The sequence below is a fragment of the Urocampus carinirostris genome, chromosome 7 (assembly GCF_059441175.1).
Source record: "Urocampus carinirostris isolate Australia breed hairy pipefish chromosome 7, RoL_Ucar_1.0, whole genome shotgun sequence".
Taxonomy (NCBI): domain Eukaryota; kingdom Metazoa; phylum Chordata; class Actinopteri; order Syngnathiformes; family Syngnathidae; genus Urocampus; species Urocampus carinirostris.
In genome coordinates this window covers 59,660-80,712 of record NC_142355.1, presented here as the reverse complement: position 1 = coordinate 80,712, position 21,053 = coordinate 59,660, and the positions used below count along the sequence as shown (strand labels likewise).

Genomic DNA, 21,053 nt, shown 5'->3' with positions numbered 1-21,053 from the left:
AGTCCTATTATTCTGAAGTAACAGTAAGTACATTTTTGTTAGCTATTTTACTAACCTCTAAAATATAGACAATTTAGAAAAAAAGAACCCCACTTTAAAGAGACAGTCCGTAATATTCAGTGCCCCTTGGTGGTACAAAAAGGCTTTTCCTCAATAAAAAATATTGATTTGAATACTAGACAAAAATACCTGAACTGTCATACGAATGTTCATTTTTACAAAAGAATGAAGTATTTCTTTGACATTGGTGGCAATTTATGGTTGAGGATTCCACTTTCATTTCTTTATTTAGTTCCATTTGAGGTGCTGGCTCAATGTTGTATTCAAGAAACGGATTTAGCGGGCGCAATATTTGCACTGGCTAGTATCTGAGCGCTCGGATTTTCTTTCAGGAGTACTTGCGTCGTTTCCTTTATATAAAGGCTCCCGGATTCCGTGGCGCCGCTACGGCTTAAATCACGACCTAACAGACGCACGCCTTGGTATACTGATGAAACTCGATCGCTTAAACGAGACTGTGCAAAATCGGAAAGAAAATGGCCCCCTACCTATTTTAAGGCTTCCCATCAAACCTGGTGTGACAGCTTGTTCAAGTACAAAGCAGCCCTTGCCTCTGCAAAATCACCCATTTTTTGAAGGTGATTGCGGCACAAAAGAATAACCCCAAAATCCTTTATGACACTGTAGCGTTGCTAACGAGGCAACAGATTATTCCAGATAGTTGTACCCATTCAGCCCATGACTTTATGGTCTTCTTTAATAAGAAGATTCAACGCATACGAGAAGAGATTTCTAAAGACAATGTTAATCCATCAGATATTAAAGGTCTGAAATCTATAGATGGTGGCTGTCCAGTGACTTTTTCCCGATTTAGCTATCTGTCACTTGATAATCTTAAACAGGTGGTGAATACGGCCAAACCTGTTTGACCCGCTTCCGGGTTTGCTGATTAAAGGTCTTTTTGGGGTCCTTGGACCTTCAGTTCTAAATATTATAAACATATCACTCTCCTCATGTGTTGTTCCAGTCTGCTGTTATTAAACCTACACTGAAACGACTCAACCTTGATCCAGAAAGCTTATGGAACTACAGACCTGTGTCAAACCTATCGGTTTTTCTAAAGTACTGGAAAAAGTTGTGGCACAGCAGCTGAATGATTTTATATCCGATAACAATCTTTTCGAATCCATGCAATCGGGATTCGGGGCTAACCACTCTACTGAGACAGCCCTGATTAAAGATCTTCTACTGGCAATGGACTCCGGCGCTTCATCACTCTTGCTGCTGCTGGACCTTAGTGCTGCTTTTGACACTGTGGAGCCTAATATCTTACTAGAACGGTTGGAAAAACGGATTGGTCTCTCTCATGGTTCAGATCCTACCTCTCAGATAGGACGTACTGTCTTAAATATGGCAAAATGACATCTGAGCCCTTTAGTGTTACCTGTGGTGTTCCGCAGGGTTCAGTACTTGGCCCCCTTCTTTTTAGCATTGACATGCTTCGCAAGTATAATATTAGTTTCCATTGCGACGCAGATGACACTAAACTTTATCTTCTGATGGAGAAATCTGCCTCACTGAGATAAAAGAACGGATGTCGCTCAACTTCTTGCTCCTTAACTCTGAAAATAGTGAAATGCTAGTTATTGGTCCGTCTAAATGCCGTGACTTGTTCTCAAAAACTGCTCTGAACATTGACAAATGGAATACCACCCAGAGCAACTCAGTTAAAAATGTAGGTGTCATATTTGACCCCGATCTGTCCTTTCAAACGCATTTGAGGAATATTACTAGAACAGCTTTTTTCAATCTTAGCTAAAATGTTTGAGTTTCTCCCTAGCCCTCATGTTGGTTTTAGATCAGGGGATGGTGTCATAATAGTCTGTGGTTTGCAATAATCTGTGTTGTGTGCAGCCCCTTGAGACTCTTTGTGATTAAGGGTGTCACAAATAAACATGACTTGACCATGTTTGTCTGACATCTTGCTGCTTGCTGTGACACTCCTTTTTGTTTGCATGGGACGATACAGTGCCATCTCGTGGTCAAATATTACACTCTGGGACTTTAAATAAGCTTTAGCTTTGTTCTATGATCGAGATGAAATTTAAGAGCAAAGTTTCCAAATTCAGGTAAACATTGGCCCGTGCAATTGCCCTCGGGCTCTCAGTTTAAGACCCCTGTTGTCATTTTTTGTACAAAAGAAGAAAAGGAAAAGGAAAAAAACAGTAAAAAAAAAACGAATAACGAATGAATACGTGAAAAAGCAAGAAAAGGACGCTAAATAACACACTGTCCCTGTGTGGAGCGTCGAAATAATCGATCTCGCTTTGAATGGCAACGTCCCTTCGATCGATGTATTCGGCGCTTTGTTGATTGTCCTGCGTGAGGTGCAGCTAGGCTAGCTAGCCGACGTCACTTAGCAAGCTAGCTAGCGCGACAGTAGCCAGTCGGCGTCGGGCAGCCTGTCCGACTCGGCGACTAAATCTTCGCCAAATTCTCATTGTTTCCCCTCCAATGATCACAAATGTCCGTTTGTGGAATTTTAGGTTTTTTGGTAGTAGTAAAGGAAAGACATTGCGTCGTTTCCCCTAAACGGAGAGCTTCCTCCTCCCCCCCGTTAATTCTCGAACTAGCACCGATGCTAACGCTAGGAGCCGAAAGATGAAGAAAGGTAGGCCTTCCTTTGGGATATCCATATTTTACTTGTGTTCTTTGTCATGTTGAGCACGATTTATAAACTTTCTATTTTATATCCATGTGACGATGGCTTCATAACGACCGATGTATTCAAAGTGGGCGTTAGATGTCCCTCTCGGGCTTTTAGGCGACGGACACCTTTTTGGGTGTATTTTTCAAGCTCAAGACGTCAAAGACACGGCAAATGACGTCACGACATCTTAGATTTTGCCTTCAAAGCCCAATTGGCATCCATTTCAAGTCTATCACTTCTTTGTAACCGTTTGGGGTGCCAGGCTTATTTGTGAGCAAAGGCCGAAGAAATCGGTGAGTGTTTTCCTTCAAATGTCGTTGACATAAATGTGTGGTTCAAATCAATCGCTAGCTTTTAGTATAACGCGAACATTTCTTTATTTGGGGGGTATTGCACGAATTTTACCATGCACTGGTCTTTCTTATTCACAAACATTGGCCTATTATTATAAACTCGGCCAGGCTCTGAGCACTACCTTGACATCTTTTTCTCTTTAAAGTTTTCATTTCATGACAGTAAAGTTGTCTACCTGGGAGTGTTATGTCCTATCTCAATGCACACAGTGTTTCACAACGTTGATATCAATGACAATAAAGACCATTCGACCCATTACATTAGGCATCTATTAACCACTAGGTAACATACCAGTTAGAAATCACATTTCCTAGGTAATCACATTGACCCGTGATCTATTTTGACAACCAGTCCGTGGGCTACCTGGGTGGTATGGGGTCTCCGGGCACCAGGTTGGAGACGGCTGGTCTTGAAAGCCTTGAACTCATTTTTGGCTCTCCTACCACTGCTAAGTAGATTATGTGTTAAAAAGGGAAGGTTACATGTTGCTCTTAGGGTTTTTTTGGTTTTGAAGCGTGTGGCTACTAAAATGACCACTTTCCGCATTAGACGTCCCCTTAAACGCGTACTGCTCTTTAGAAAAGATCGTACTCATTTTTATATGTTAAAAAAAGTCTATGTGAAAAAAAAAATACTCCCAAAAATGCAAATAATTTCAGTTTGGGTGAAAGCTTGCCCCTCGACCGTTTTCCACAAGTACATGTTGTTTTGAATATTCTAAAGATGGATTGTGTTTTGTGCATAAAAATGGAGTGTGCGATAAAATCGACCACTCTTTGATGTCAAAGGTTTGGCGTGGCTCATGTTAAACTGTGTACATGATAGCAGCTGTAAGCTAGCTACCTTACCAAACTTTCATTCTGAAGGCACATTTATGCTGTAGCACTTTTGTCAGTCATGAAATTAATCCAGACTTTCAGTTGTGATTTGAGAAGGTTTACTTTGAAATTGGGGAAAGGCTTTAGGAATTCACATTTGATTATATCGAATCGTCTTTATTGTCTTTGTCTGCAGCCAGATGAGCCACGGCACTCAAGGGCAAGAACTTCCAAGAGAACAGAGAGATAAAAGAAAGTCAGGAGATAAAGGCAAATGGACTAACAGTCGTTGTAATTATAGTCCAATGAAAAGCAGAGCAATAACATTTAACGACAAAACATTTCCCAAGTCAGTTGATAAAGAAGTCAAGTCCCATTTATTTGTGACTCCCTTTATCACTAAAATGTCTCAAAAGACTCCACAGGATTACAATGACACCGTCGCCTGATCTTAAAGAAGATATGAGTAAAGCAAAAGATCTAGTGTCATCGCCACAAAGATGAATTTTCAGCAAAAATATGAAAGCTGCAAACGATGCGAGGCGTATCGTACATTGTGACACTCCGATTTTCGGAAGTAAAACGTCTTTCTCCACTCATTTAGGATCTAGTATCTGTATTGTTACACAACGCTGGCCGTCTATGCTGGGGTTCGAGTCATCTCTAAAGAGCGTGATGATGGCGTATGTCGAAAAACCACGGCCACCTGACGATGAAGGCGCTGTATCCAAGTCAGATCAGGAGACTTCTCCTGCTACCGGCTTGGAGAGGGCTGGGCCCCGCTAAAATGTACTTGCCCGTTACGCACCACAAGAGCGGTGACCCAAAGACCCGGGCGCTGAAGGAAACTGTCGACTCATTTTTCAAGGCTATTTTTTACACTAAATATTTCACATCGTCCCTTTTCAAACCAGGACTAACAAGTGGTGTTTATATCCTCCGAACGTGTTGCCGCTAAATGTTCTGGCGTTCCCCTTCATTGCACTCCTATCACAATTTAGGCCAGTATCAAAGTACTACTTTGTGTTTGCCTATTTATCCTATCATTTTTTACTTTTTTGAAGTGTCGTTTTGGAGCGCCACGCGGTCTCGTCCGCTGGAAAACAATATAAGCGTTGCCACCATTTGTCTGTCGCCACAGAAGCGTAACGGGGCGATTCGCGGGTCGGAGTCTTGGGTTCGAGCGCCATGTCGTCCAGTCCCAGGAACTCTGTGCGCCTCCTGTGGCGAAGGGAGCGCGGCTGGAACACTTTTGGATCGCAGCACCTCCTGCAGGTCCTGGTGGAGGAGAAGCTCCGATGGATGAAGTGGCACAGTCAGGTCGGTAGGGGCCTCCATTTTCCAGCGCAACTATTTGGAGTGGCCGAGGGGCTCCGAGTGAGCCGTCCCGTTTTATCAAGCTATAGACATCAGATCGATTAGTTTCATGAAATTGCATTTAAAAGACTCACAATTCAGAATAATATATCAGCTCACTACATTTGATATTCAGTCTTGTAGTATTACTGTCATTTCATTTGGTAGTACGTTAGTAGTATTTCCATAGAAGTATTTCTTAAGTATTTTTATAATATTACAGTTGTTGTATTTCTGGTGTAATATTTGTGGTGTAATATTTGTGCTGGTCTTATTACTCTGGTAGTATTTATATAGTATATTTTTCTTTTCAGGCTGTTTTCTGTTGTAGACACACACAAATGGGAACAAAAAATGGCAGAAAAACTTTTTTGTCAGGAGAGGGGGAGAAAGAGGAGAAGCCCGACCGGCCCCGCTCAATGATTGACATTTTGGCTCGAGCGCTTACCTCTAATGTACAATGTCATTACATAGTCACCGTTTGGCGGGCCGGATTATAAAGCCTGGAGGGGCATTTTTGATCATTTTTGGAGGTCATTGTTCTATTGTATTTAAAAAGAAAAAGTGGTCTTTTTTTCTAGGCGTTTTTTGTTGTAGTTTATCCGTTAATTGTCGCATTTGGGATAAATTTTGGTTATTTTGTGGGTCATTTTATGGTGGTTTTTGGGTCAATTTGATGTCATTTTTTGTTTGTTTTTTGTTAGTTTTTGGGGTCATGTTGTGATCCTTTTTCAGTCATTTTTAAAGTAGTTATTTTTTATTTATTTTTTAAATTTCAGCTTTCTTTCAAGTTTTTATTTTTTGGTCATTATTTGTTTCTCTAGACATTTTCTAGAAATTTTCTGTGGTATTTCAGGTCGTTGTTCGGTCCATTTTTTTTTCTTGCCGTCTGATCAACTCGATTGGTTGTGAGTCACTCTGAGCGATATTCCATTTGTGACGGTTCAGATCAGTATTTGAGGACAAGTTACATTAATGAGCCTGACCAACAATCATCATTTTGTTTTTTGGGGGGATTATAGGGCAAAAAAATTGAAATTGAAGACATCTTAAAATTTTCTTCTGTAAGGCAAGCATCCGCATTTCCAAAATTTCAGTGCTGCTTGCCTCCAATGGCCGATGGAGTTGCGTGTCCTTTATATCAATGTCAACTAAAATTTGACTTGTGTTCCCTCAGAAAGTGGAGCTGCCGGACAGTCCCAGATCTACCTTTCTGCTGGCCTTCAGCCCTGACCGGTAAGAAGGTTTCCTTCACCTTTTTCTGTCCTAGCGGATCGGCACGGAGACCACGTCACCAAATCGGGCTCGGCAATCCACCAAAATCCATGGCGCGTTTTGGTGTCCTTGTCAAATTGAAGGATTTTTTGCTGGTCTGGAGCTGTTTTCCCCTTCGGGTTCATACAAGGTTGCAGCTTTTGCAAGGACGTTTTCAACATTTTGGAAATGTTCAAAACGGTTCCCTAACCTTCAACAACCTCGATGAGGCGTGAGCATTTGCTGTTTTTTCCCTCTAAAAACAATCACTCCACATAAAGAAAAACAGAGTTTGACTGCCAATTCAGTCTGCCTCACAATAAATATGCGTATGTAATATTATTTTGCGCACCGATTGCAAACTACAAAGTCCTAAATAGTGGCCAGAAAATGCATTTTGAGCAATTATGTCACATCAGTTCTGGTTGTGTCATGGTGATGACAGCGAGCTAGAAAGCCAACTGACCTTGTCTGCTTTTCAAGGACGTTGATGGCCTCCACGCACGTCAACCACAACATTTACATTACTCAAGTCCAAACCGGCAAGTGCCTCCATTCCCTGGTGGGCCATCGGCGGACCCCTTGGTGCGTCACCTTCCACCCTACCATTCCCGGCCTGGTGGCTTCGGGTTGCCTGGACGGGGAAGTCCGCATCTGGGACCTGCACGTGAGTCGGCTCGCTTTTAGACCCAGAGTTTGTACGGGTGTTTGAGATCCTTGGAAATGTCTTTTCGGGGTCAGGTAAATGCTTCAATTTTGGGTGAATTTCTTGAAAATGCTTGCAATTGCTGCCATTGTCATGTTTCTCGGGAGTCTGACTCGATAGACCACTCTATGAATGAAGATTTTTTTAAGAAAAAGAATGTTTAAATGACACACTTGCTGGCCCATCATTATGGCGTTGTCATGCCCCCTACTGGTCACACCCGAAAAGCGGCACTTTTGGCTCAGCATATAGAAGATACGGCTCTTCAGATTTTCTTTTTAAATGATGTTCCGAAATATAGAACTTTATGTCCAGAATCATTTAGTATTGCAGGAGATCCCCCCAAAACACATGGAATACAAATTCAAGTATTCACAGATCTTCCTTTTTCTGGGGGTAAAATACAAAACAATTTTACCGATTTAAAGTCGAATATTAGGAAAGAATCCCTGAAGATATTAACTCCTCTGTGCTATAGATAAATGAGGAAATGCAAAAGAAAAAATCCTAACTCTTAAGAATTCTATCTTGACCAATTTTTAAAATGTAAATTAAAATGAGTGAAACAAAAATAAAAAATAAACTACCACAGATGAGCATTCCCTACGATTAAAAGAGTTTATGCACTCTGCTTTGGAGCAATCAAATGATTAAAATGAGTCTCATTTTGGCTCATTTTTCTGCTTTTTATACATTCGGCACTTTTTTTTTTTGGTCTTCTGTATTGAACTTCGTCATTACCCAAGACCGATAGAGCCCTTTTCGTCATCGTAAACAAGTATCACAAATGGAAGCTGCGTGTTCATTGTTAAAGCAGAATGCCTGTCAATTTACATCAGCCCATTGACAGAAAAATATAGATAGGAACAGCGCAAAATATCACAGTTTGTGGTAGCAACAGATGCACGTTGTTTTGGTCACAGAAAACGTTAGATCGGCGCTGGATTTTGTCCTTCAAAGATACTGTAAAAATTGATCTTAAAGGGCTTGAATTTTGCTGCGGAAAGTGTACGAAGCCTGTAGCCGTGACGCTAACGTGTAGGTGCGCTAACGCTGGCGCTAACTCTGCAGGGCGGCAGCGAGAGCTGGTTCACGGACGGCAACGTGGCGGTGGCGTCGCTCGCCTTCCACCCCAGCGCTCAGCTCCTCCTCATCGCCACCAACAACGAACTGCACTTTTGGGACTGGAGCCGACCCCAACCTTTCGCCGCCGTCAAGACCGGAAGCGACGCCGAGAGAGTGCGGTCAGTCTCGGCCCAATCTAAGGACGAGTCTTTATTTTTGTTCATAACGAGGTAGTACACGGGACTCCGGGATAAACGCATAATAAAGACTTAAAAGAGATGGAAAGCATCGGGAATTTCACGGGGCGGTATTTTAAATATAACAACATTTATTGTCATTCATAACAAGGTAGTGAACGTCAACGAAATAAGATATACAGCATAACAAAAAATTCAAAAGAGAAAAATGGGATTAAAGAGACTAACCTAAGTAGTACATGCAATTCAAATTAGGGCATCGTAACAATTTCAAGTTTAGTAGACGATCAAAATAAGGAGAGAAGGCATCGATGGATTTTGAACTAGCAAGGAACAGCCCATGAGCCACATGCGGCCCAGCAGGCTTATTAATCCGACCCGTCCAACAAAAATGTTTAAAGTATGACAATATATATAATTGTAAATAAAGTGATACAAATTAAAAAATCGTTTCTTTTTTTGGGGTGCCCGCTTTGTCCCCATTGTTCCTTTTGTGTGTCTACTGCGAAATCACTACAAGAGAAATATTACTCGAGAAATACTACTAACTTACTACAAATCTAAAGATCAAAATCTGCTTAAAAACAGGGACCAAATATTTTGCTTTCGTTCCGAAAAAAGGAAACTACCGCAGACATTGCAAAAATACTGCTAGAGTAATGCTAAAATGCATAAATACTACAACAGAAACACCAAACAAATACTGCAAAAAATCGACTACAAAGTTACTACAGTAAAACTAAAAACATCAACTCCAGGGGGGCTGTTTTGACAATGAATACTGTTCTTTAAATAGTAAATTGTCACTATGATGGAAACAAAATGTTTATTGACAGATGCCCAAAATTGACCGACGGGGGCCCCCAAAATTGACCGACGGGGACCCCCAAAATCAATTGAAACCCAACCGCGTACCTGATGTCTGCCTGCTGACGTTTTTCTTAGGCTGGTGAGATTCGACCCGCTGGGTCACAACTTGTTGACGGCCATCGTGAATCCCTCGTCCAATCAGCAGGTGAGTCGCGCCCCGACACCGCCTCTAATGAATGGATGAACGGTCTTTGTCGATTTACATTAGTACCACAAAATTAGAGGGCTTCTCCTTTTAGTGTAAGAACGTGATGTCGAGAGGAGCCGGCTAAGTCCACACAAGCGTTAGGTATCCTCGGCTTGAGCCGGGTCTCCTCGATGATTGAAACCCAACCGTGAGATACAGGCTAGACGGGGGTGGCTCATTTTGTCGGTAATAGATCTGCCGTTGGTGAGATACGGGCTCGGTCGGGGTGGCTAGTGTAAGTTGTTAACGTAGCCGCAGAAGTAGGCCGGAACTGCGGCCCTGGTTTTGCTTCCTCTTCCCACCCCCTTTTTTGTCCGTTCCCGGACCCCATAACAGTCCAAGGAGCATCGGCTGGTCTCCCCAATTCTCTTACTGCTTTGAAATAAAAAATGGCAGTGAACGGGCTATAACATCAGATCAAACTATTGAAGCTGAGGAAATCCTGCACAATATTGTCTTTGCCACGACAGAACATCTGCTCTTTTACACCTCTAGCGACAAGAAGGAGCATTTGATTTGTTTATTTTAAAAAATCATTACATTTTGAAACGATCTAGAGACTTTTTTTTTTTTCCTGACAACCTTGGAAATTCAGGGTGGAACGGATTAGATCATTCCAAGGGTTCAGCTCCCTGTCTGCGTTTCAGAGCGAGGACGACGGCGAAGCGGGCATGGACAGCGTGGAGTTGCCTCACCCGCATTTCCGCCAGCGCTCCTTCTTGCCGCAACCCGTCCGCCGAACGCCCATCCTGCACAACTTCCTGCACATCCTCTCCTCGCGCTCCGGGGCGGCCGAGGGGCGACCCCCGGCCGAGGCGCCCGCCACGCCCGCCGCACCACTGGGTCACTTTGCCAGGACGGATCACGGCTTGTCCTTCGTGGGCTGCACCCGATTTTTAGGCATGGCCTGCATGTGCGCTCACTGCTCGGCCAGTCGCGGGATCACGTCGGAGGCCCCGCCTACGTCATCGACAAGTCGCCAGGAACCCCGACCGGAGCCCCGACCGGAGCCCCGACCCTCCGCTTTCACGTCACTCTATTGCGGCAGCGGCACCGAGCCCGGCTCGAGCTCAGCCTCCAGGCAGGCCCCGGATTGGTCGCACGGCCTGTCCGGCATGCGCCAAGGCGACGCCGCTTCGGACCCGTTACCGCCGAGGACTTCGTCGTCCTCGTCGCTAAGCCTGTTAGCGGTTTTACGTCAGCAGGACGGCTCCTCCCATTCGCCGGTCTACACTTCGGCCAGCGAGGGGCGGAGTTTCCACCAACCGGGCGACGGGTCCAATACGAGCAGCGGGCACCACCCCTTCTGGGACGGCGCCCGCCCCCACCCCGCCTCTTTTCGCAACGTCTTGCAGTGCAACCTGAGCCGCTACTTCCTGGAGTTCGAACGCATGCAGGACCCGGAACCTCCCGCGGCGGGCGGCCAGGAACAGGGCCGAGAGCTGCTGAATAACAACGCGGACTCGGACGGACCCGGAGCGTCGGCCCCGTCGTCCGCCCCCGACATTATCCATTATACCCCGCCCGCGCCCCCTACCCCGACGCAGGCTGAGGCCACGGACCCCGGCACTCGCGGGCACTTGAATCGCTGCAGGGCGTGTCACAACCTGCTCACCTTCAATCAGGACTCGCAGCGCTGGGAGCGCACCAATCAGACGTCTTCCACGTCGCCGGGCCTCCAGGCGACCTCCTCGACCGCTTCCGCGCCGGACGAGAGTCTGGGAAGCCGGCGGCAAGCCTCCTCCGCCACCTTCCCCTTGCCGCCCTCTGCGGAGCAGACGGTAGGCTTGGTGTATAACCAGGACACGGCCCAATGGGAAAGGGTCTATCGACAGGCCGCCGGGCCCGAGCCGACCGAGGACGTGCCCGTGGACCCCGTGCCCGTGGATCCCGCGCCGGTGGACGAGGACTACCTCAGGAGGTAACCGTGGCGGCTGGGCCTTTACTCCGGCCCGTACCCGTGCCCGCCTCACTCGTTGTTCTTTGCAGGAGGCTTTTGGAGTCCTCGCTCATGTCGCTGTCCCGTTACGACGGTGGCGGTTCTCGGGAACACCCCATATATCCTGACCCGGCCAGGTAGGCTACCGTCGTGCTTGCCGCCGAACCGCGACGGTGACTGTCATTTCGGGATTATAACTCGCTTCTGTCTAACAGTTGCTCCCATTTTGTACGCACATACCGCACACCTGACTATAAAAAGGGGTTAAAAATTGCTTACACAGTTATCTGCACCTATCACCCACACTTGACCATACATTGCAGTTGATTGAAATTTTTCTTGTACTTCCATTCTTAACCTGCACCTGACTAAAGGCGCACCTAAAAAAAAAGGGGCAGAGACAAAGATGAACAATGACGCATGGATTAAAAAAAAAAGGCGGCAAGAGAGAAGCCGGACCTAAACATAATGATTGACTTTCGAGCGCGGAATTTCTGGTCTGGTCGGGCTCAAACTCGGGCTTGGGTGTAAGATCTTTTCCTACTCTGCACGGGCCGCAGGGTTGGAATCGGGCGACGGAAGTTGCGGCTTCTAGTCGGGAAATTCGGACTTGACATTGTTTGGCGCCCCGCAGGCTGTCTCCGGCGGCGTACTACGCGCAGAGGATGATCCAGTACCTGTCCAGACGGGACAGCATCCGGCACCGCTCCCCCAGGTACCAGCAGAACCGCCTCCGGGCCATGTCCACGTCTTCGGACGCGGCCACCAATAGCGCGCCGGCCCACCTGGACGGCACCGATGCCGATTTTGACGATCCCGAGTGAGTGGGCGTACCCGGGCGTGGCCACGACCGCCCGCATAATACTTAAGGGATAACGGCGCTCTTCTGTCGCTTGTTACAGTGATAACGGCGAGAGAGCGCGGCACAGGGCGCCGCGAAACGCCAGGATGTCGGCGCCGTCCTTGGGGCGCTTCGTGCCCAGGTAAGTTCGGCTTCAGTTTTATTGTGAGGACCCGTATAGCGGCAGGAGGGCTTGTTTGTTTTCTCGCTTTTTCTGTGGGCAAGGGACTTTCCTCATCTTTTTTTGAAGCGTTAACTGTCTTGGCTTCTCTTGCCACACTGCTTCACTATGCCTAGTCGCCCTATGGGGCCGCCTACTGATAAAATGCGCACTCGCTCTGCAGGAAAAAGAAAGCAAAACTAGGACGTGGGGGCTCCCTCGATGTGTGAACCAAGATCTGATCAGTCTTTCATGAAATCTAAAAGTGATTTATCATACTGATGTAGCAAACTCATCCTGCGTTTTTGGAGCACCGCAGAATGAAAAACCTTACTTGACTACATAGCAATTTTAAGTCCGTTCTTTTTACTGTTTATTCATCGTCCTATATATTTTAACCAAGACACGCACACTCTCGGATTTATGTAGTTTTCGTTTTACTAACAATCTACTGAAGAAACTTGAACGCCACACTAAGAGAAAAATGTCAAACGGAACGATAGGATTTTGTCAACTCATTACTGATAGTGACAATAATATTTACAGTGCCTAATAGTCCAAATAAGGAAGTGGCATCCTATGTCATCTCCTAAACAAGTATGTAATAATTAAAACAGAATAAACTTATAGGAACTGGCATGCTAGTGTCTACATGCCAACAAGTAGATGCTAAGGCCCACATGCTAAAGATGACATGCTAACAGGTAAATGCTAACGAGTAGACACTAACTATTTCATGCTAAGGACTACATGCTGACAAGTAGATGCCGACAAGCACTGGAAATTCAGGACTATGGGGCGCACATTGAAACATCAGATATTTACAAAGAAAGACGGTACATAGGAAGAGTTTTAATAATATATGCTTCCTTAACGGTCCGACGGACTTTTGATCAACAAATGTGTGTCTGTCGCGCAATATATAATTTCAATGTGCAAACTCTCATGGGATTCAATATATGACCATTTCAAAATATACTCATCAGAGAACAATAACTATTAGTGTGAAACAAGATACCCCAAAACTCTCAAGCTCACCATGACGTCCCCAAATGAGTTGAATGTTGTCAAAAATGGCTTTGTTAGATCAAAGACAGTCGATAGAATCCAACCGTGTTAAATATTGACTCAGAAACACACCATAATGCCCACAGATCAAGAGGCATTTCTGCTCAGTTGGATGTTGTTGCTTCTTGTAATCTCTTGGTTTTGCAACATTATTTCCCTCAAAAAGATCCCCAATTGAGTCGTTGGCGCTCCTCTTTCGATTGACCCCCTTTCCATGACGGGGGTCTGTTCATCCAAGTTTTATTCATGCACAGAGCCCAAACCTACATTCAACTCTCGTCTTCCTTCCATCCTTACCTTTAGTGCTCGGGCGTCCCAATTAGCCGTATCATTGCATAAGCCGCAGCTTGGAAAAAAGTTGCTTCTTACGGTCCGAATTGTATGGTAGATGCTAAGGATGACATGTTAGCATTGTAGATGCAAAACATGTTTTAAGCCCTAGAGCAATCTTTAACTTGTGTACTTTGTGCAGACGTTTCCATCTTCCCGAGTATTTGCCCTACGCCGGCATTTTCCACCACGAGAGAGGCCAGCCCGGATTGGCCACTCACTCGTCCGTCAACCGGGTGCTCGCAGGTAAGGACGCTCGACGCAATCTAATTGGGGGAGAGCTGATTTTGCGGCCCGCCCCGTCCAGGCGCGTCCATCGGAGACGGGCAGTCGGCCGTGGCTAGCAACATCGCTAACACGACCTATCGACTGCAGTGGTGGGACTTCACACACTTTCACCTGCCCGAGATCAGCAACGGTAAGCCGCCGCGCCGGTACCGAACCGTACCGGAACCGTACCGTCCCTGTAAATACACGGGTAGTAACCGTCCGTATGTGGACTCAAAGGGAGAGATGAAGCCAACGGGGAGATGTAGGGAGAGACGGATGAAGAAAGATGGAGAGAGAGAGCTGAATTGAGAGAGCTGAGGTGAGAAAGATGAAGAGAAGGTAGGGGAGAGGGAGGAAAAAAGCAAAGGAAGAACTGTTGGAGAGAGATTGGGAGAGAGCTGAAGAGTGAGAGAATGATAAAGATGGAACAAAAAAGAGAGAGAGAGAAACTAACAGACGGGAAAAGACGGAGAGAGATAAAAAAAAAAGTGAAGCATGATACAGTGAGGGATTAAATATGGATAGCATGTTTATTTGGAGGGATTGGCCCACCCTTCCCGTCTGGCGCTAAGCAGCGGCCGTCCACGTCCTGGTGCCAAACCGCATTTACTCTGTACGGATCGCGTGATCCGTCGGTCGCCAAAATGGGCCCTGTGCTAAGCGCGGCTTTGGTGCGTTTGCAGCCTCGATGAACGTCTTGGTGCCAAACTGCAAAATCTACAACGACGCGAGCTGCGACATCTCGGCCGACGGGCAACTGCTGGCGGTTTTTGTCCCCAGCAGCCAGCGGGGCTTCCCCGACGAGGGAATCCTGGCCATCTACTCGCTGGCCCCCCACAACCTCGGAGAGATGCTCTACACCAAAAGATTCGGTAAGACCCCGCCTGCGGAAAATCAACAGATGGGAACAAAACTAAGGATCCGCCGGTTTCGAGCCTAATATTCAAATTGTGTTTTCGAGGTTTTAAAAGTGATAGAATTTGGGGTCAAATGCTTGAAATCGTTGCCATGTTTCTCATTAAGTCTTCTTAAAAATGATGCTCTGGTGTTGCGGTTCTGCCGTGAAATGTCTTCTTCTTCCCACCTGATTCTTGGCGGCTGGCGTCAGTTTGTATGGCCGCGTCACATCCAAGAGAACAGGCGAAGAGACTAAGATGGCGGCGACTTAGTGCTTGTTAAGTGCTTGAATTTACCCATGAAAAAGTAGGAACCCAGTCCTTGGCATAGGTCGAAAAGTAAATCAAACAAATAGGATGTGCATTTTGTGAAGTACATTCAGCGGTCATCTGCAAAATCTGTAACCAAAGTGTCTTTGAAATCAAGGGACATTATTTTCTCAGGACCGCATGCATTTGGTTTCAAATGCGTTGGTCAGGCGCAGTCTGTCATAGCGCGCAAGCTCTCTTTAATCGCCAAATAGACACGTAGAAAGTAACAAAGCAAGTCATCGGAAGCGTAGCGGTTTGAACACGACTTGAATCTCACCGAGGCGAGTCGGACTCCGTTTCATTGAACTGCTTTTTAAAAAAGTTCACGCGTAACTGAGCTACCTCCATGACACTCGAGATCCGCTCTGCAAACTTTGCGAGTCGTCTCTTTATTGGGCGCATCGGGTTCAAACGCTCCCGAACTTGACACGTTTTGCGACTTGATGCGAGCGCTCCGGACAGAGACGCCGTTGCGCACGAGCGACTCCCGGCAGCGATTGTAATCGTGTGGAGATGCCTCACGCGGTGGGGAAAAGTTGTCTGGCGGCAATCGAATTTGGGTGGAGAAGGTGGCCCGACGCTTGCGGGCCTACACATTAACCCCGCCCGGATTTGCTTCCCCAGGTCCGAACGCCATCTCGGTGAGCCTGTCGCCCCTGGGCCGCTACGTGATGGTGGGCCTGGCATCCCGCAGGATCTTGCTCCATCCCAGCACCGACCACATGGTGGCGCAAGTCTTCCGCCTGCAGCAGCCCCACGGGGGAGAGACCTCTGTCAGGGTAACTCGCACACACTACATTCTGGAGCCTTTTTACCTGTATCAAGCAAAATTTAGAAGATTGGATCGGGCTGCTTGGAACAGTCAGGAGATGCGGTAACCAATTTGGCCGCCGAGGGGCGCCGCACACCAAGACTGTACATTTTTACCGAAACCGCTTGAGTTGCTCCTGAGCCTAAAATCAGAATTGATAAATTGGTTTAGAAAATATTTGGATTGGTTTATGTAGATTTAGATTAGTCTTTGAGAAGACCTTTGGAAAATGGTGACCTGTGGGTTCTCCGGGGTTAGATTTGGATCGGATTTAGATCTGATTTAGTTTGGATTTATATTAGATTGAGATTTGGATGAGATTTAGAATAGACCTAGATTTCGATGACATTTCGATGAGACCGATGAATTCCCAAAAGTGACAGTCCAATTTAAAGAAATCAAGAAGCCAGTGCAACCAGAGTCAGGTAGCTCCTTCAAGTCAAGTCTGGGAGACCCGTTTCTTTGTCTAATCAACAGAGATTGATGAAATATATATATATATATATATATATATATAAAATCGACCGGTATGGGTTTTTCGGGACCAATACTGATTATCAGTATTAAGAGGAGGCCGATAACCGATATACATTAGCTGTAAAAGCTTAAAAATTGGCGTAAGAAAATTTTAATGATACAAAAGGAAACAGAATATTTGTTATAAATTCAAATAAAACATTACTAGCGCAATGAAAACTTTTCCAGGTAATTCATTAGAATTTCAACACAATTAACGGGGGAATCCAATCAAACCAGGGTCTCGGTCACAATTGTGTCCTGGTCACAGCTATCGGTGAACAACTACCAACAAAAAACATGCGTTACAATTAGGCTATTATAAGCACACGGATGATAAAGTACTCTATATATAGCTTACTAGTTGTGGTTGTGAACATAGGCGTAACCAGCCCCTTTTTAGGGGGCACAAGCACCCTGAAAAAATATAGCATTTTTAAAACTCTTTTCCTCAATATAGAACAGGATACGTTTGAATATGATGAAAACGCTAAAAAATGGAAAAAAAAGAAAACAAATATGTGAACAACGCAGCGTCCTCTGCTTTGAAACGGTTCAGTCCGTTTGATTCCTTGCCCCGCGTTAAGATGAATTCTGATGATTATGTATTTTCTCCTCATCGGTTGACCACATTTTGATGGATTATCTACAAACGATTCACTATAAAAGTATGAATCGAAATAGATTTTTACGATACTGAATTCTTCTCGTTTGTCGGTAATATATTCATCTATTTATTTCTCATTTAAATGACCGAATTCTTTGTGGTTGTTGGTGGAAAGGCCGAGCGATAAGACGCACAAGCTATGAACCTAAAATGGCCCCCGTCTCTGAATATTCTAGCCTTTCGCTACATTTGGTCGCCTCCGGTTTGAGTGACGTTCCCGTGTAGGTCTTAATAAACTCGTTCGCGCCGATTAGACACAACACCTTCCGTAACGACATTCCCTCGACATTTCGGTCGAGGGGACGGAGAGAAAAAAAGACGCCAATTGCTAATGTGAAAAGTATTCGCAAATCGGAAAATTTTTCGCTCCTGCAGGGTGGGGACTTCTGGCTTCGGAGGCTCCCGCCGCTTTCTTATCCGATTAGAAAGCGCGGGATGGGTGGCGTCAGTATCGGCTGTATCGGCTCCATAATATCGCGACACCGATATCTGTCAAATTCCCAAACATTGGTGCCGATTATCGGCCTGTTCGATTATCGCTCGACCTCTAACACACATACATACATTAGCAGGCCAAGGAAAGACTCCTTTGGCTTGTTTCTCAAGTGGATTTGGTGCTCTTTTTTCGTGGCCTTGTTTTTTTGGGTTTCTTTTGGTCGTATTCGGTGCTTTTCATTTCTCCTTGGAACGACTAGTAAGCCGACATTTTTCAAGCGGTGGCACCGAGCCAGAACAATGGGCTCAATTAACTCCAAAAGATAAGATGGTGGAGTCTTGAGTGTGATAACGACAAAACCCAGTTTTTTGCTATTTTTCGCAACGAGCGTCTCTGCTGTGTATCCGTAAGATGGTGTTCAACGTGGTGTACCCCATGGCGCCGGATCAGCGCCGTCACATCAGCATCAACTCTGCCCGCTGGCTTCCCGATCCCGGCATGGGTCTGGCTTACGGGACCAACAAGGGGGACCTGGTCATCTGTCGACCCGTGTGAGTTCCCTTCGCTTTTGCTCCGTATCCGTTATCACTCGCATCGGCCGCTCGGCGCAACCTTTCACCCCGACCCTTTAACCCGCCCGGTGAGCTGCTCCTTTCCACACCTCGTGCGCTCTGAATACAAAACACTGTACTGACGTATGAAAAAATTGCAGCGGCCTCAAATCGGGAGAAGGAATGTAAATGTATAATATCAGAATATTTCATCTGATATTTTGTCGAGAAATGGTCGCTAATATTGAATTTCTTCCTCCCTACTCTAAATAAATCCTACCGTTAAAGTCAGCTTCTCACGTCTGTGTTGCAGTCCGGCACTATTCGTTAATGCGGCGACTGCAATTTGGCTCTATTCTCCACAATGTAGTTGCCCCGGTACTCTGTTGCCATGGGTGTTTGAACCGATAACAACCTAAAAAGACAGCTTCTCATGTGTGGCACTATTCTCACCACATTTGCAGCCCTCATCCGTGTTTTCTTCAGGCGCAGTCGTGAATATGCGCTCGCCTTTGTAATCGCCATCTTAAATAGCAACGTGATGAAAACACGTGACGCGAACGACTCGGAGGTTCGGACGGGACGAATGTGTTTCTTTTAATGGATTTTTAAGCCTGTATAGATTTGATTCATAACCCCTGTGTACAATGCGCCTCTTATTTTGCACGTTTAAGAATTTGCCGTTTTTGTTCAGGTTCTACCGCAGCGACGGCGAAAGTCCGTCCGAGTCCGGCGCAGAGCCTTTGTTTTCCGTCAACAACGGCAGTCGCGGGCGCGCTTCCGAGCGAGCCGGGTAAGCGGTGCGACGACGGGGCTCTTATTTAGCAGGGGCGCTCACGGTCGGACGGGGTTTTGGCTTTAGGCCCAGTCGTCCCGGATGGAGGCTGGACCGCGACATGGGCCTGATGAACGCCATCGGTCTGCAGCCGCGAAACCCCGCCCCTTCCGTCACGTCGCAAGGAACGCAGACGCCCGCCGTCCGGTTGCACAACGCCCAGACCCAAACGGAGCTTTCCCGGAACCGGACCGGTACCGACGCCCCCACCCAGACCGGTAGCCGCGTGCTTCCCGACCCGAACCGACGCCGTACTTAACAAAGCTCACCCCTTTTTCTTTGTCCTCGTAGGCCCGCCTCCACCCGACGAGCATCCCGAGTCTCGGCGTACGGGCGATGGCGAACGCGCCTCCCCCGAGGCTGCGGCCGATACAGGTAACCTGTCACGCCATCGCTCTTTAGAGATGCGGCTTTTTCGGCACACGAGAGACGACTCTTTCGTCCGGTCTCGCTAAAAGGAACCGTCTGATGGCATTCCTCCAGCACTTTTTAGAGAAACCGGCGCTTTCGGATCATGTCATTAAAATGATCGAAACCGCGGGATTTTGTCACTTTTTAGACCACCGGTTTACTAAAAAGTGACGGCTCTTTCGGCCCGGCTCAATAAAAGGGCTAACGTATGTTCTCTTAGAGAACTCTATTTCGGTCGGCGTCATGAAAAACATCCGGCCATTTTAGCTGAGTCGTCTCCCGTTGCCTGCTCATAAAGCCCTTTGGAAACGCGGCCGAAGACTTTAAAGAGCCATCGCGTTCGCCAACGACCCCTGACTCCCCAGCGGCCGCCTCCTGTCCTTCACTTCAGAGAGCGGGCTCGTGAAGCCGTTCTGTTCGGGCAAAATCGGGGGCCGCTCATTTTGCCGAGCGTTTTGAGCAAAGGCAGCCTTTTGACTCGTTTGCGCTCGCAGGCGACGCTCCGGAGGGATCCGGCCCCGGCGGGGAAGACGCCCTGTCCCGAATCCGCAGGCTGATGTCGGAGGGCGGCATGACGGCGGTGGTGCAGCGCGAGCAGAGCACGACCATGGCGTCCATGGGCGGCTTCGGCAACAACATCATTGTCAGCCATCGCATCCATCGAGGATCGCAAACGGCCGCCAGGAACGCCGCTGCCGCCGCGTCCTCGCCCGCGGCCGGGGGCCAACACCGGGAGTCGCCGGGGCCCTCCGCTTCGGCCCCCGGGGACCCTCACGGCAGGTAGCGGGGGCCCGACTCCGCGGAGGGTAGGCCTCGCCCCCGTTTGAAAACCACACTTGAAATTGCGGTCCCCTCGGTCCGCGTTTACATTTCCCGGCGGGGGGTCGAGCGGCCGTCTCCCGCCACGGCCGACCGGCTCCCCTTTGCCTTTTACTCGAGTTGTAAACACTGAAGTCGACGTCAAAGATCCCGTCTTGGTTCTTCCACGTGTTAATAAAAAGAACCGAGACGCCAAGGACGCACTTCTTCTTTGACTTTCTTTCCCGCGCATTTGGAAAATGCAAGGTTTGTACAGGTGCTTGAAATCCTCAATTTTTTTAATGTCGTGTTTGATTTAAAAGTGCTTGGATTTTAAGTGAAGTGCTTTTCCACGCTGGAAATTGTTGCCATGTTTTTCCATAAATCTGCCTAAAAAGGAAGCCGACGCCGCCCCTCAGCGGTTTAGCCTCGCCATCACGCCGCTGCTTCTCTCGTGATGAACGGCATTTGTTCGTACGCCATTGTCCTATGAAACGGCCGGTCCACGCTACAATCAAACGGGGCGCTACGGAATGTTTGTCAGTGCGACGATAACGTAGCAATTCTGGACATTTATCACGAGCCGCGCAAAAGATGACTCTAGCGTTTCCTTATATTAAATTGTGACGGGAAGAATATCCCGCAACTGAAAATCTAAGCGACATATGACCGTCAATTTTATCCGACACCTATAC

The 21,053-nt window shown here is 46.9% G+C and overlaps 1 protein-coding gene across 2 annotated transcripts; it reads left to right on the top strand.

Moving 5' to 3' along the window:
- Nucleotides 1-2,386: 2,386 nt before the first annotated feature.
- On the top strand, nt 2,387-20,578 carry ambra1b (autophagy and beclin 1 regulator 1b). Of its 2 annotated transcripts, XM_088339405.1 has the most exons (20): nt 2,387-2,671; nt 2,794-3,003; nt 5,024-5,202; nt 6,416-6,474; nt 6,976-7,159; nt 8,270-8,442; nt 9,406-9,475; nt 10,165-11,438; nt 11,507-11,593; nt 12,091-12,276; nt 12,359-12,439; nt 13,998-14,101; nt 14,163-14,273; nt 14,809-14,997; nt 15,958-16,112; nt 18,175-18,314; nt 19,009-19,107; nt 19,177-19,367; nt 19,441-19,524; nt 20,055-20,578. In XM_088339405.1, exons 3-20 carry the CDS (start codon nt 5,071-5,073, stop codon nt 20,342-20,344), a joined length of 3,609 nt encoding a protein of 1,202 aa, XP_088195531.1. In that variant the 5' UTR covers nt 2,387-2,671; nt 2,794-3,003; nt 5,024-5,070; the 3' UTR covers nt 20,345-20,578. The 2 variants fall into 2 exon arrangements, with proteins under 2 accessions (XP_088195531.1, XP_088195530.1); XM_088339404.1 differs by lacking the exon at nt 2,794-3,003.
- Nucleotides 20,579-21,053: the final 475 nt, after the last annotated feature.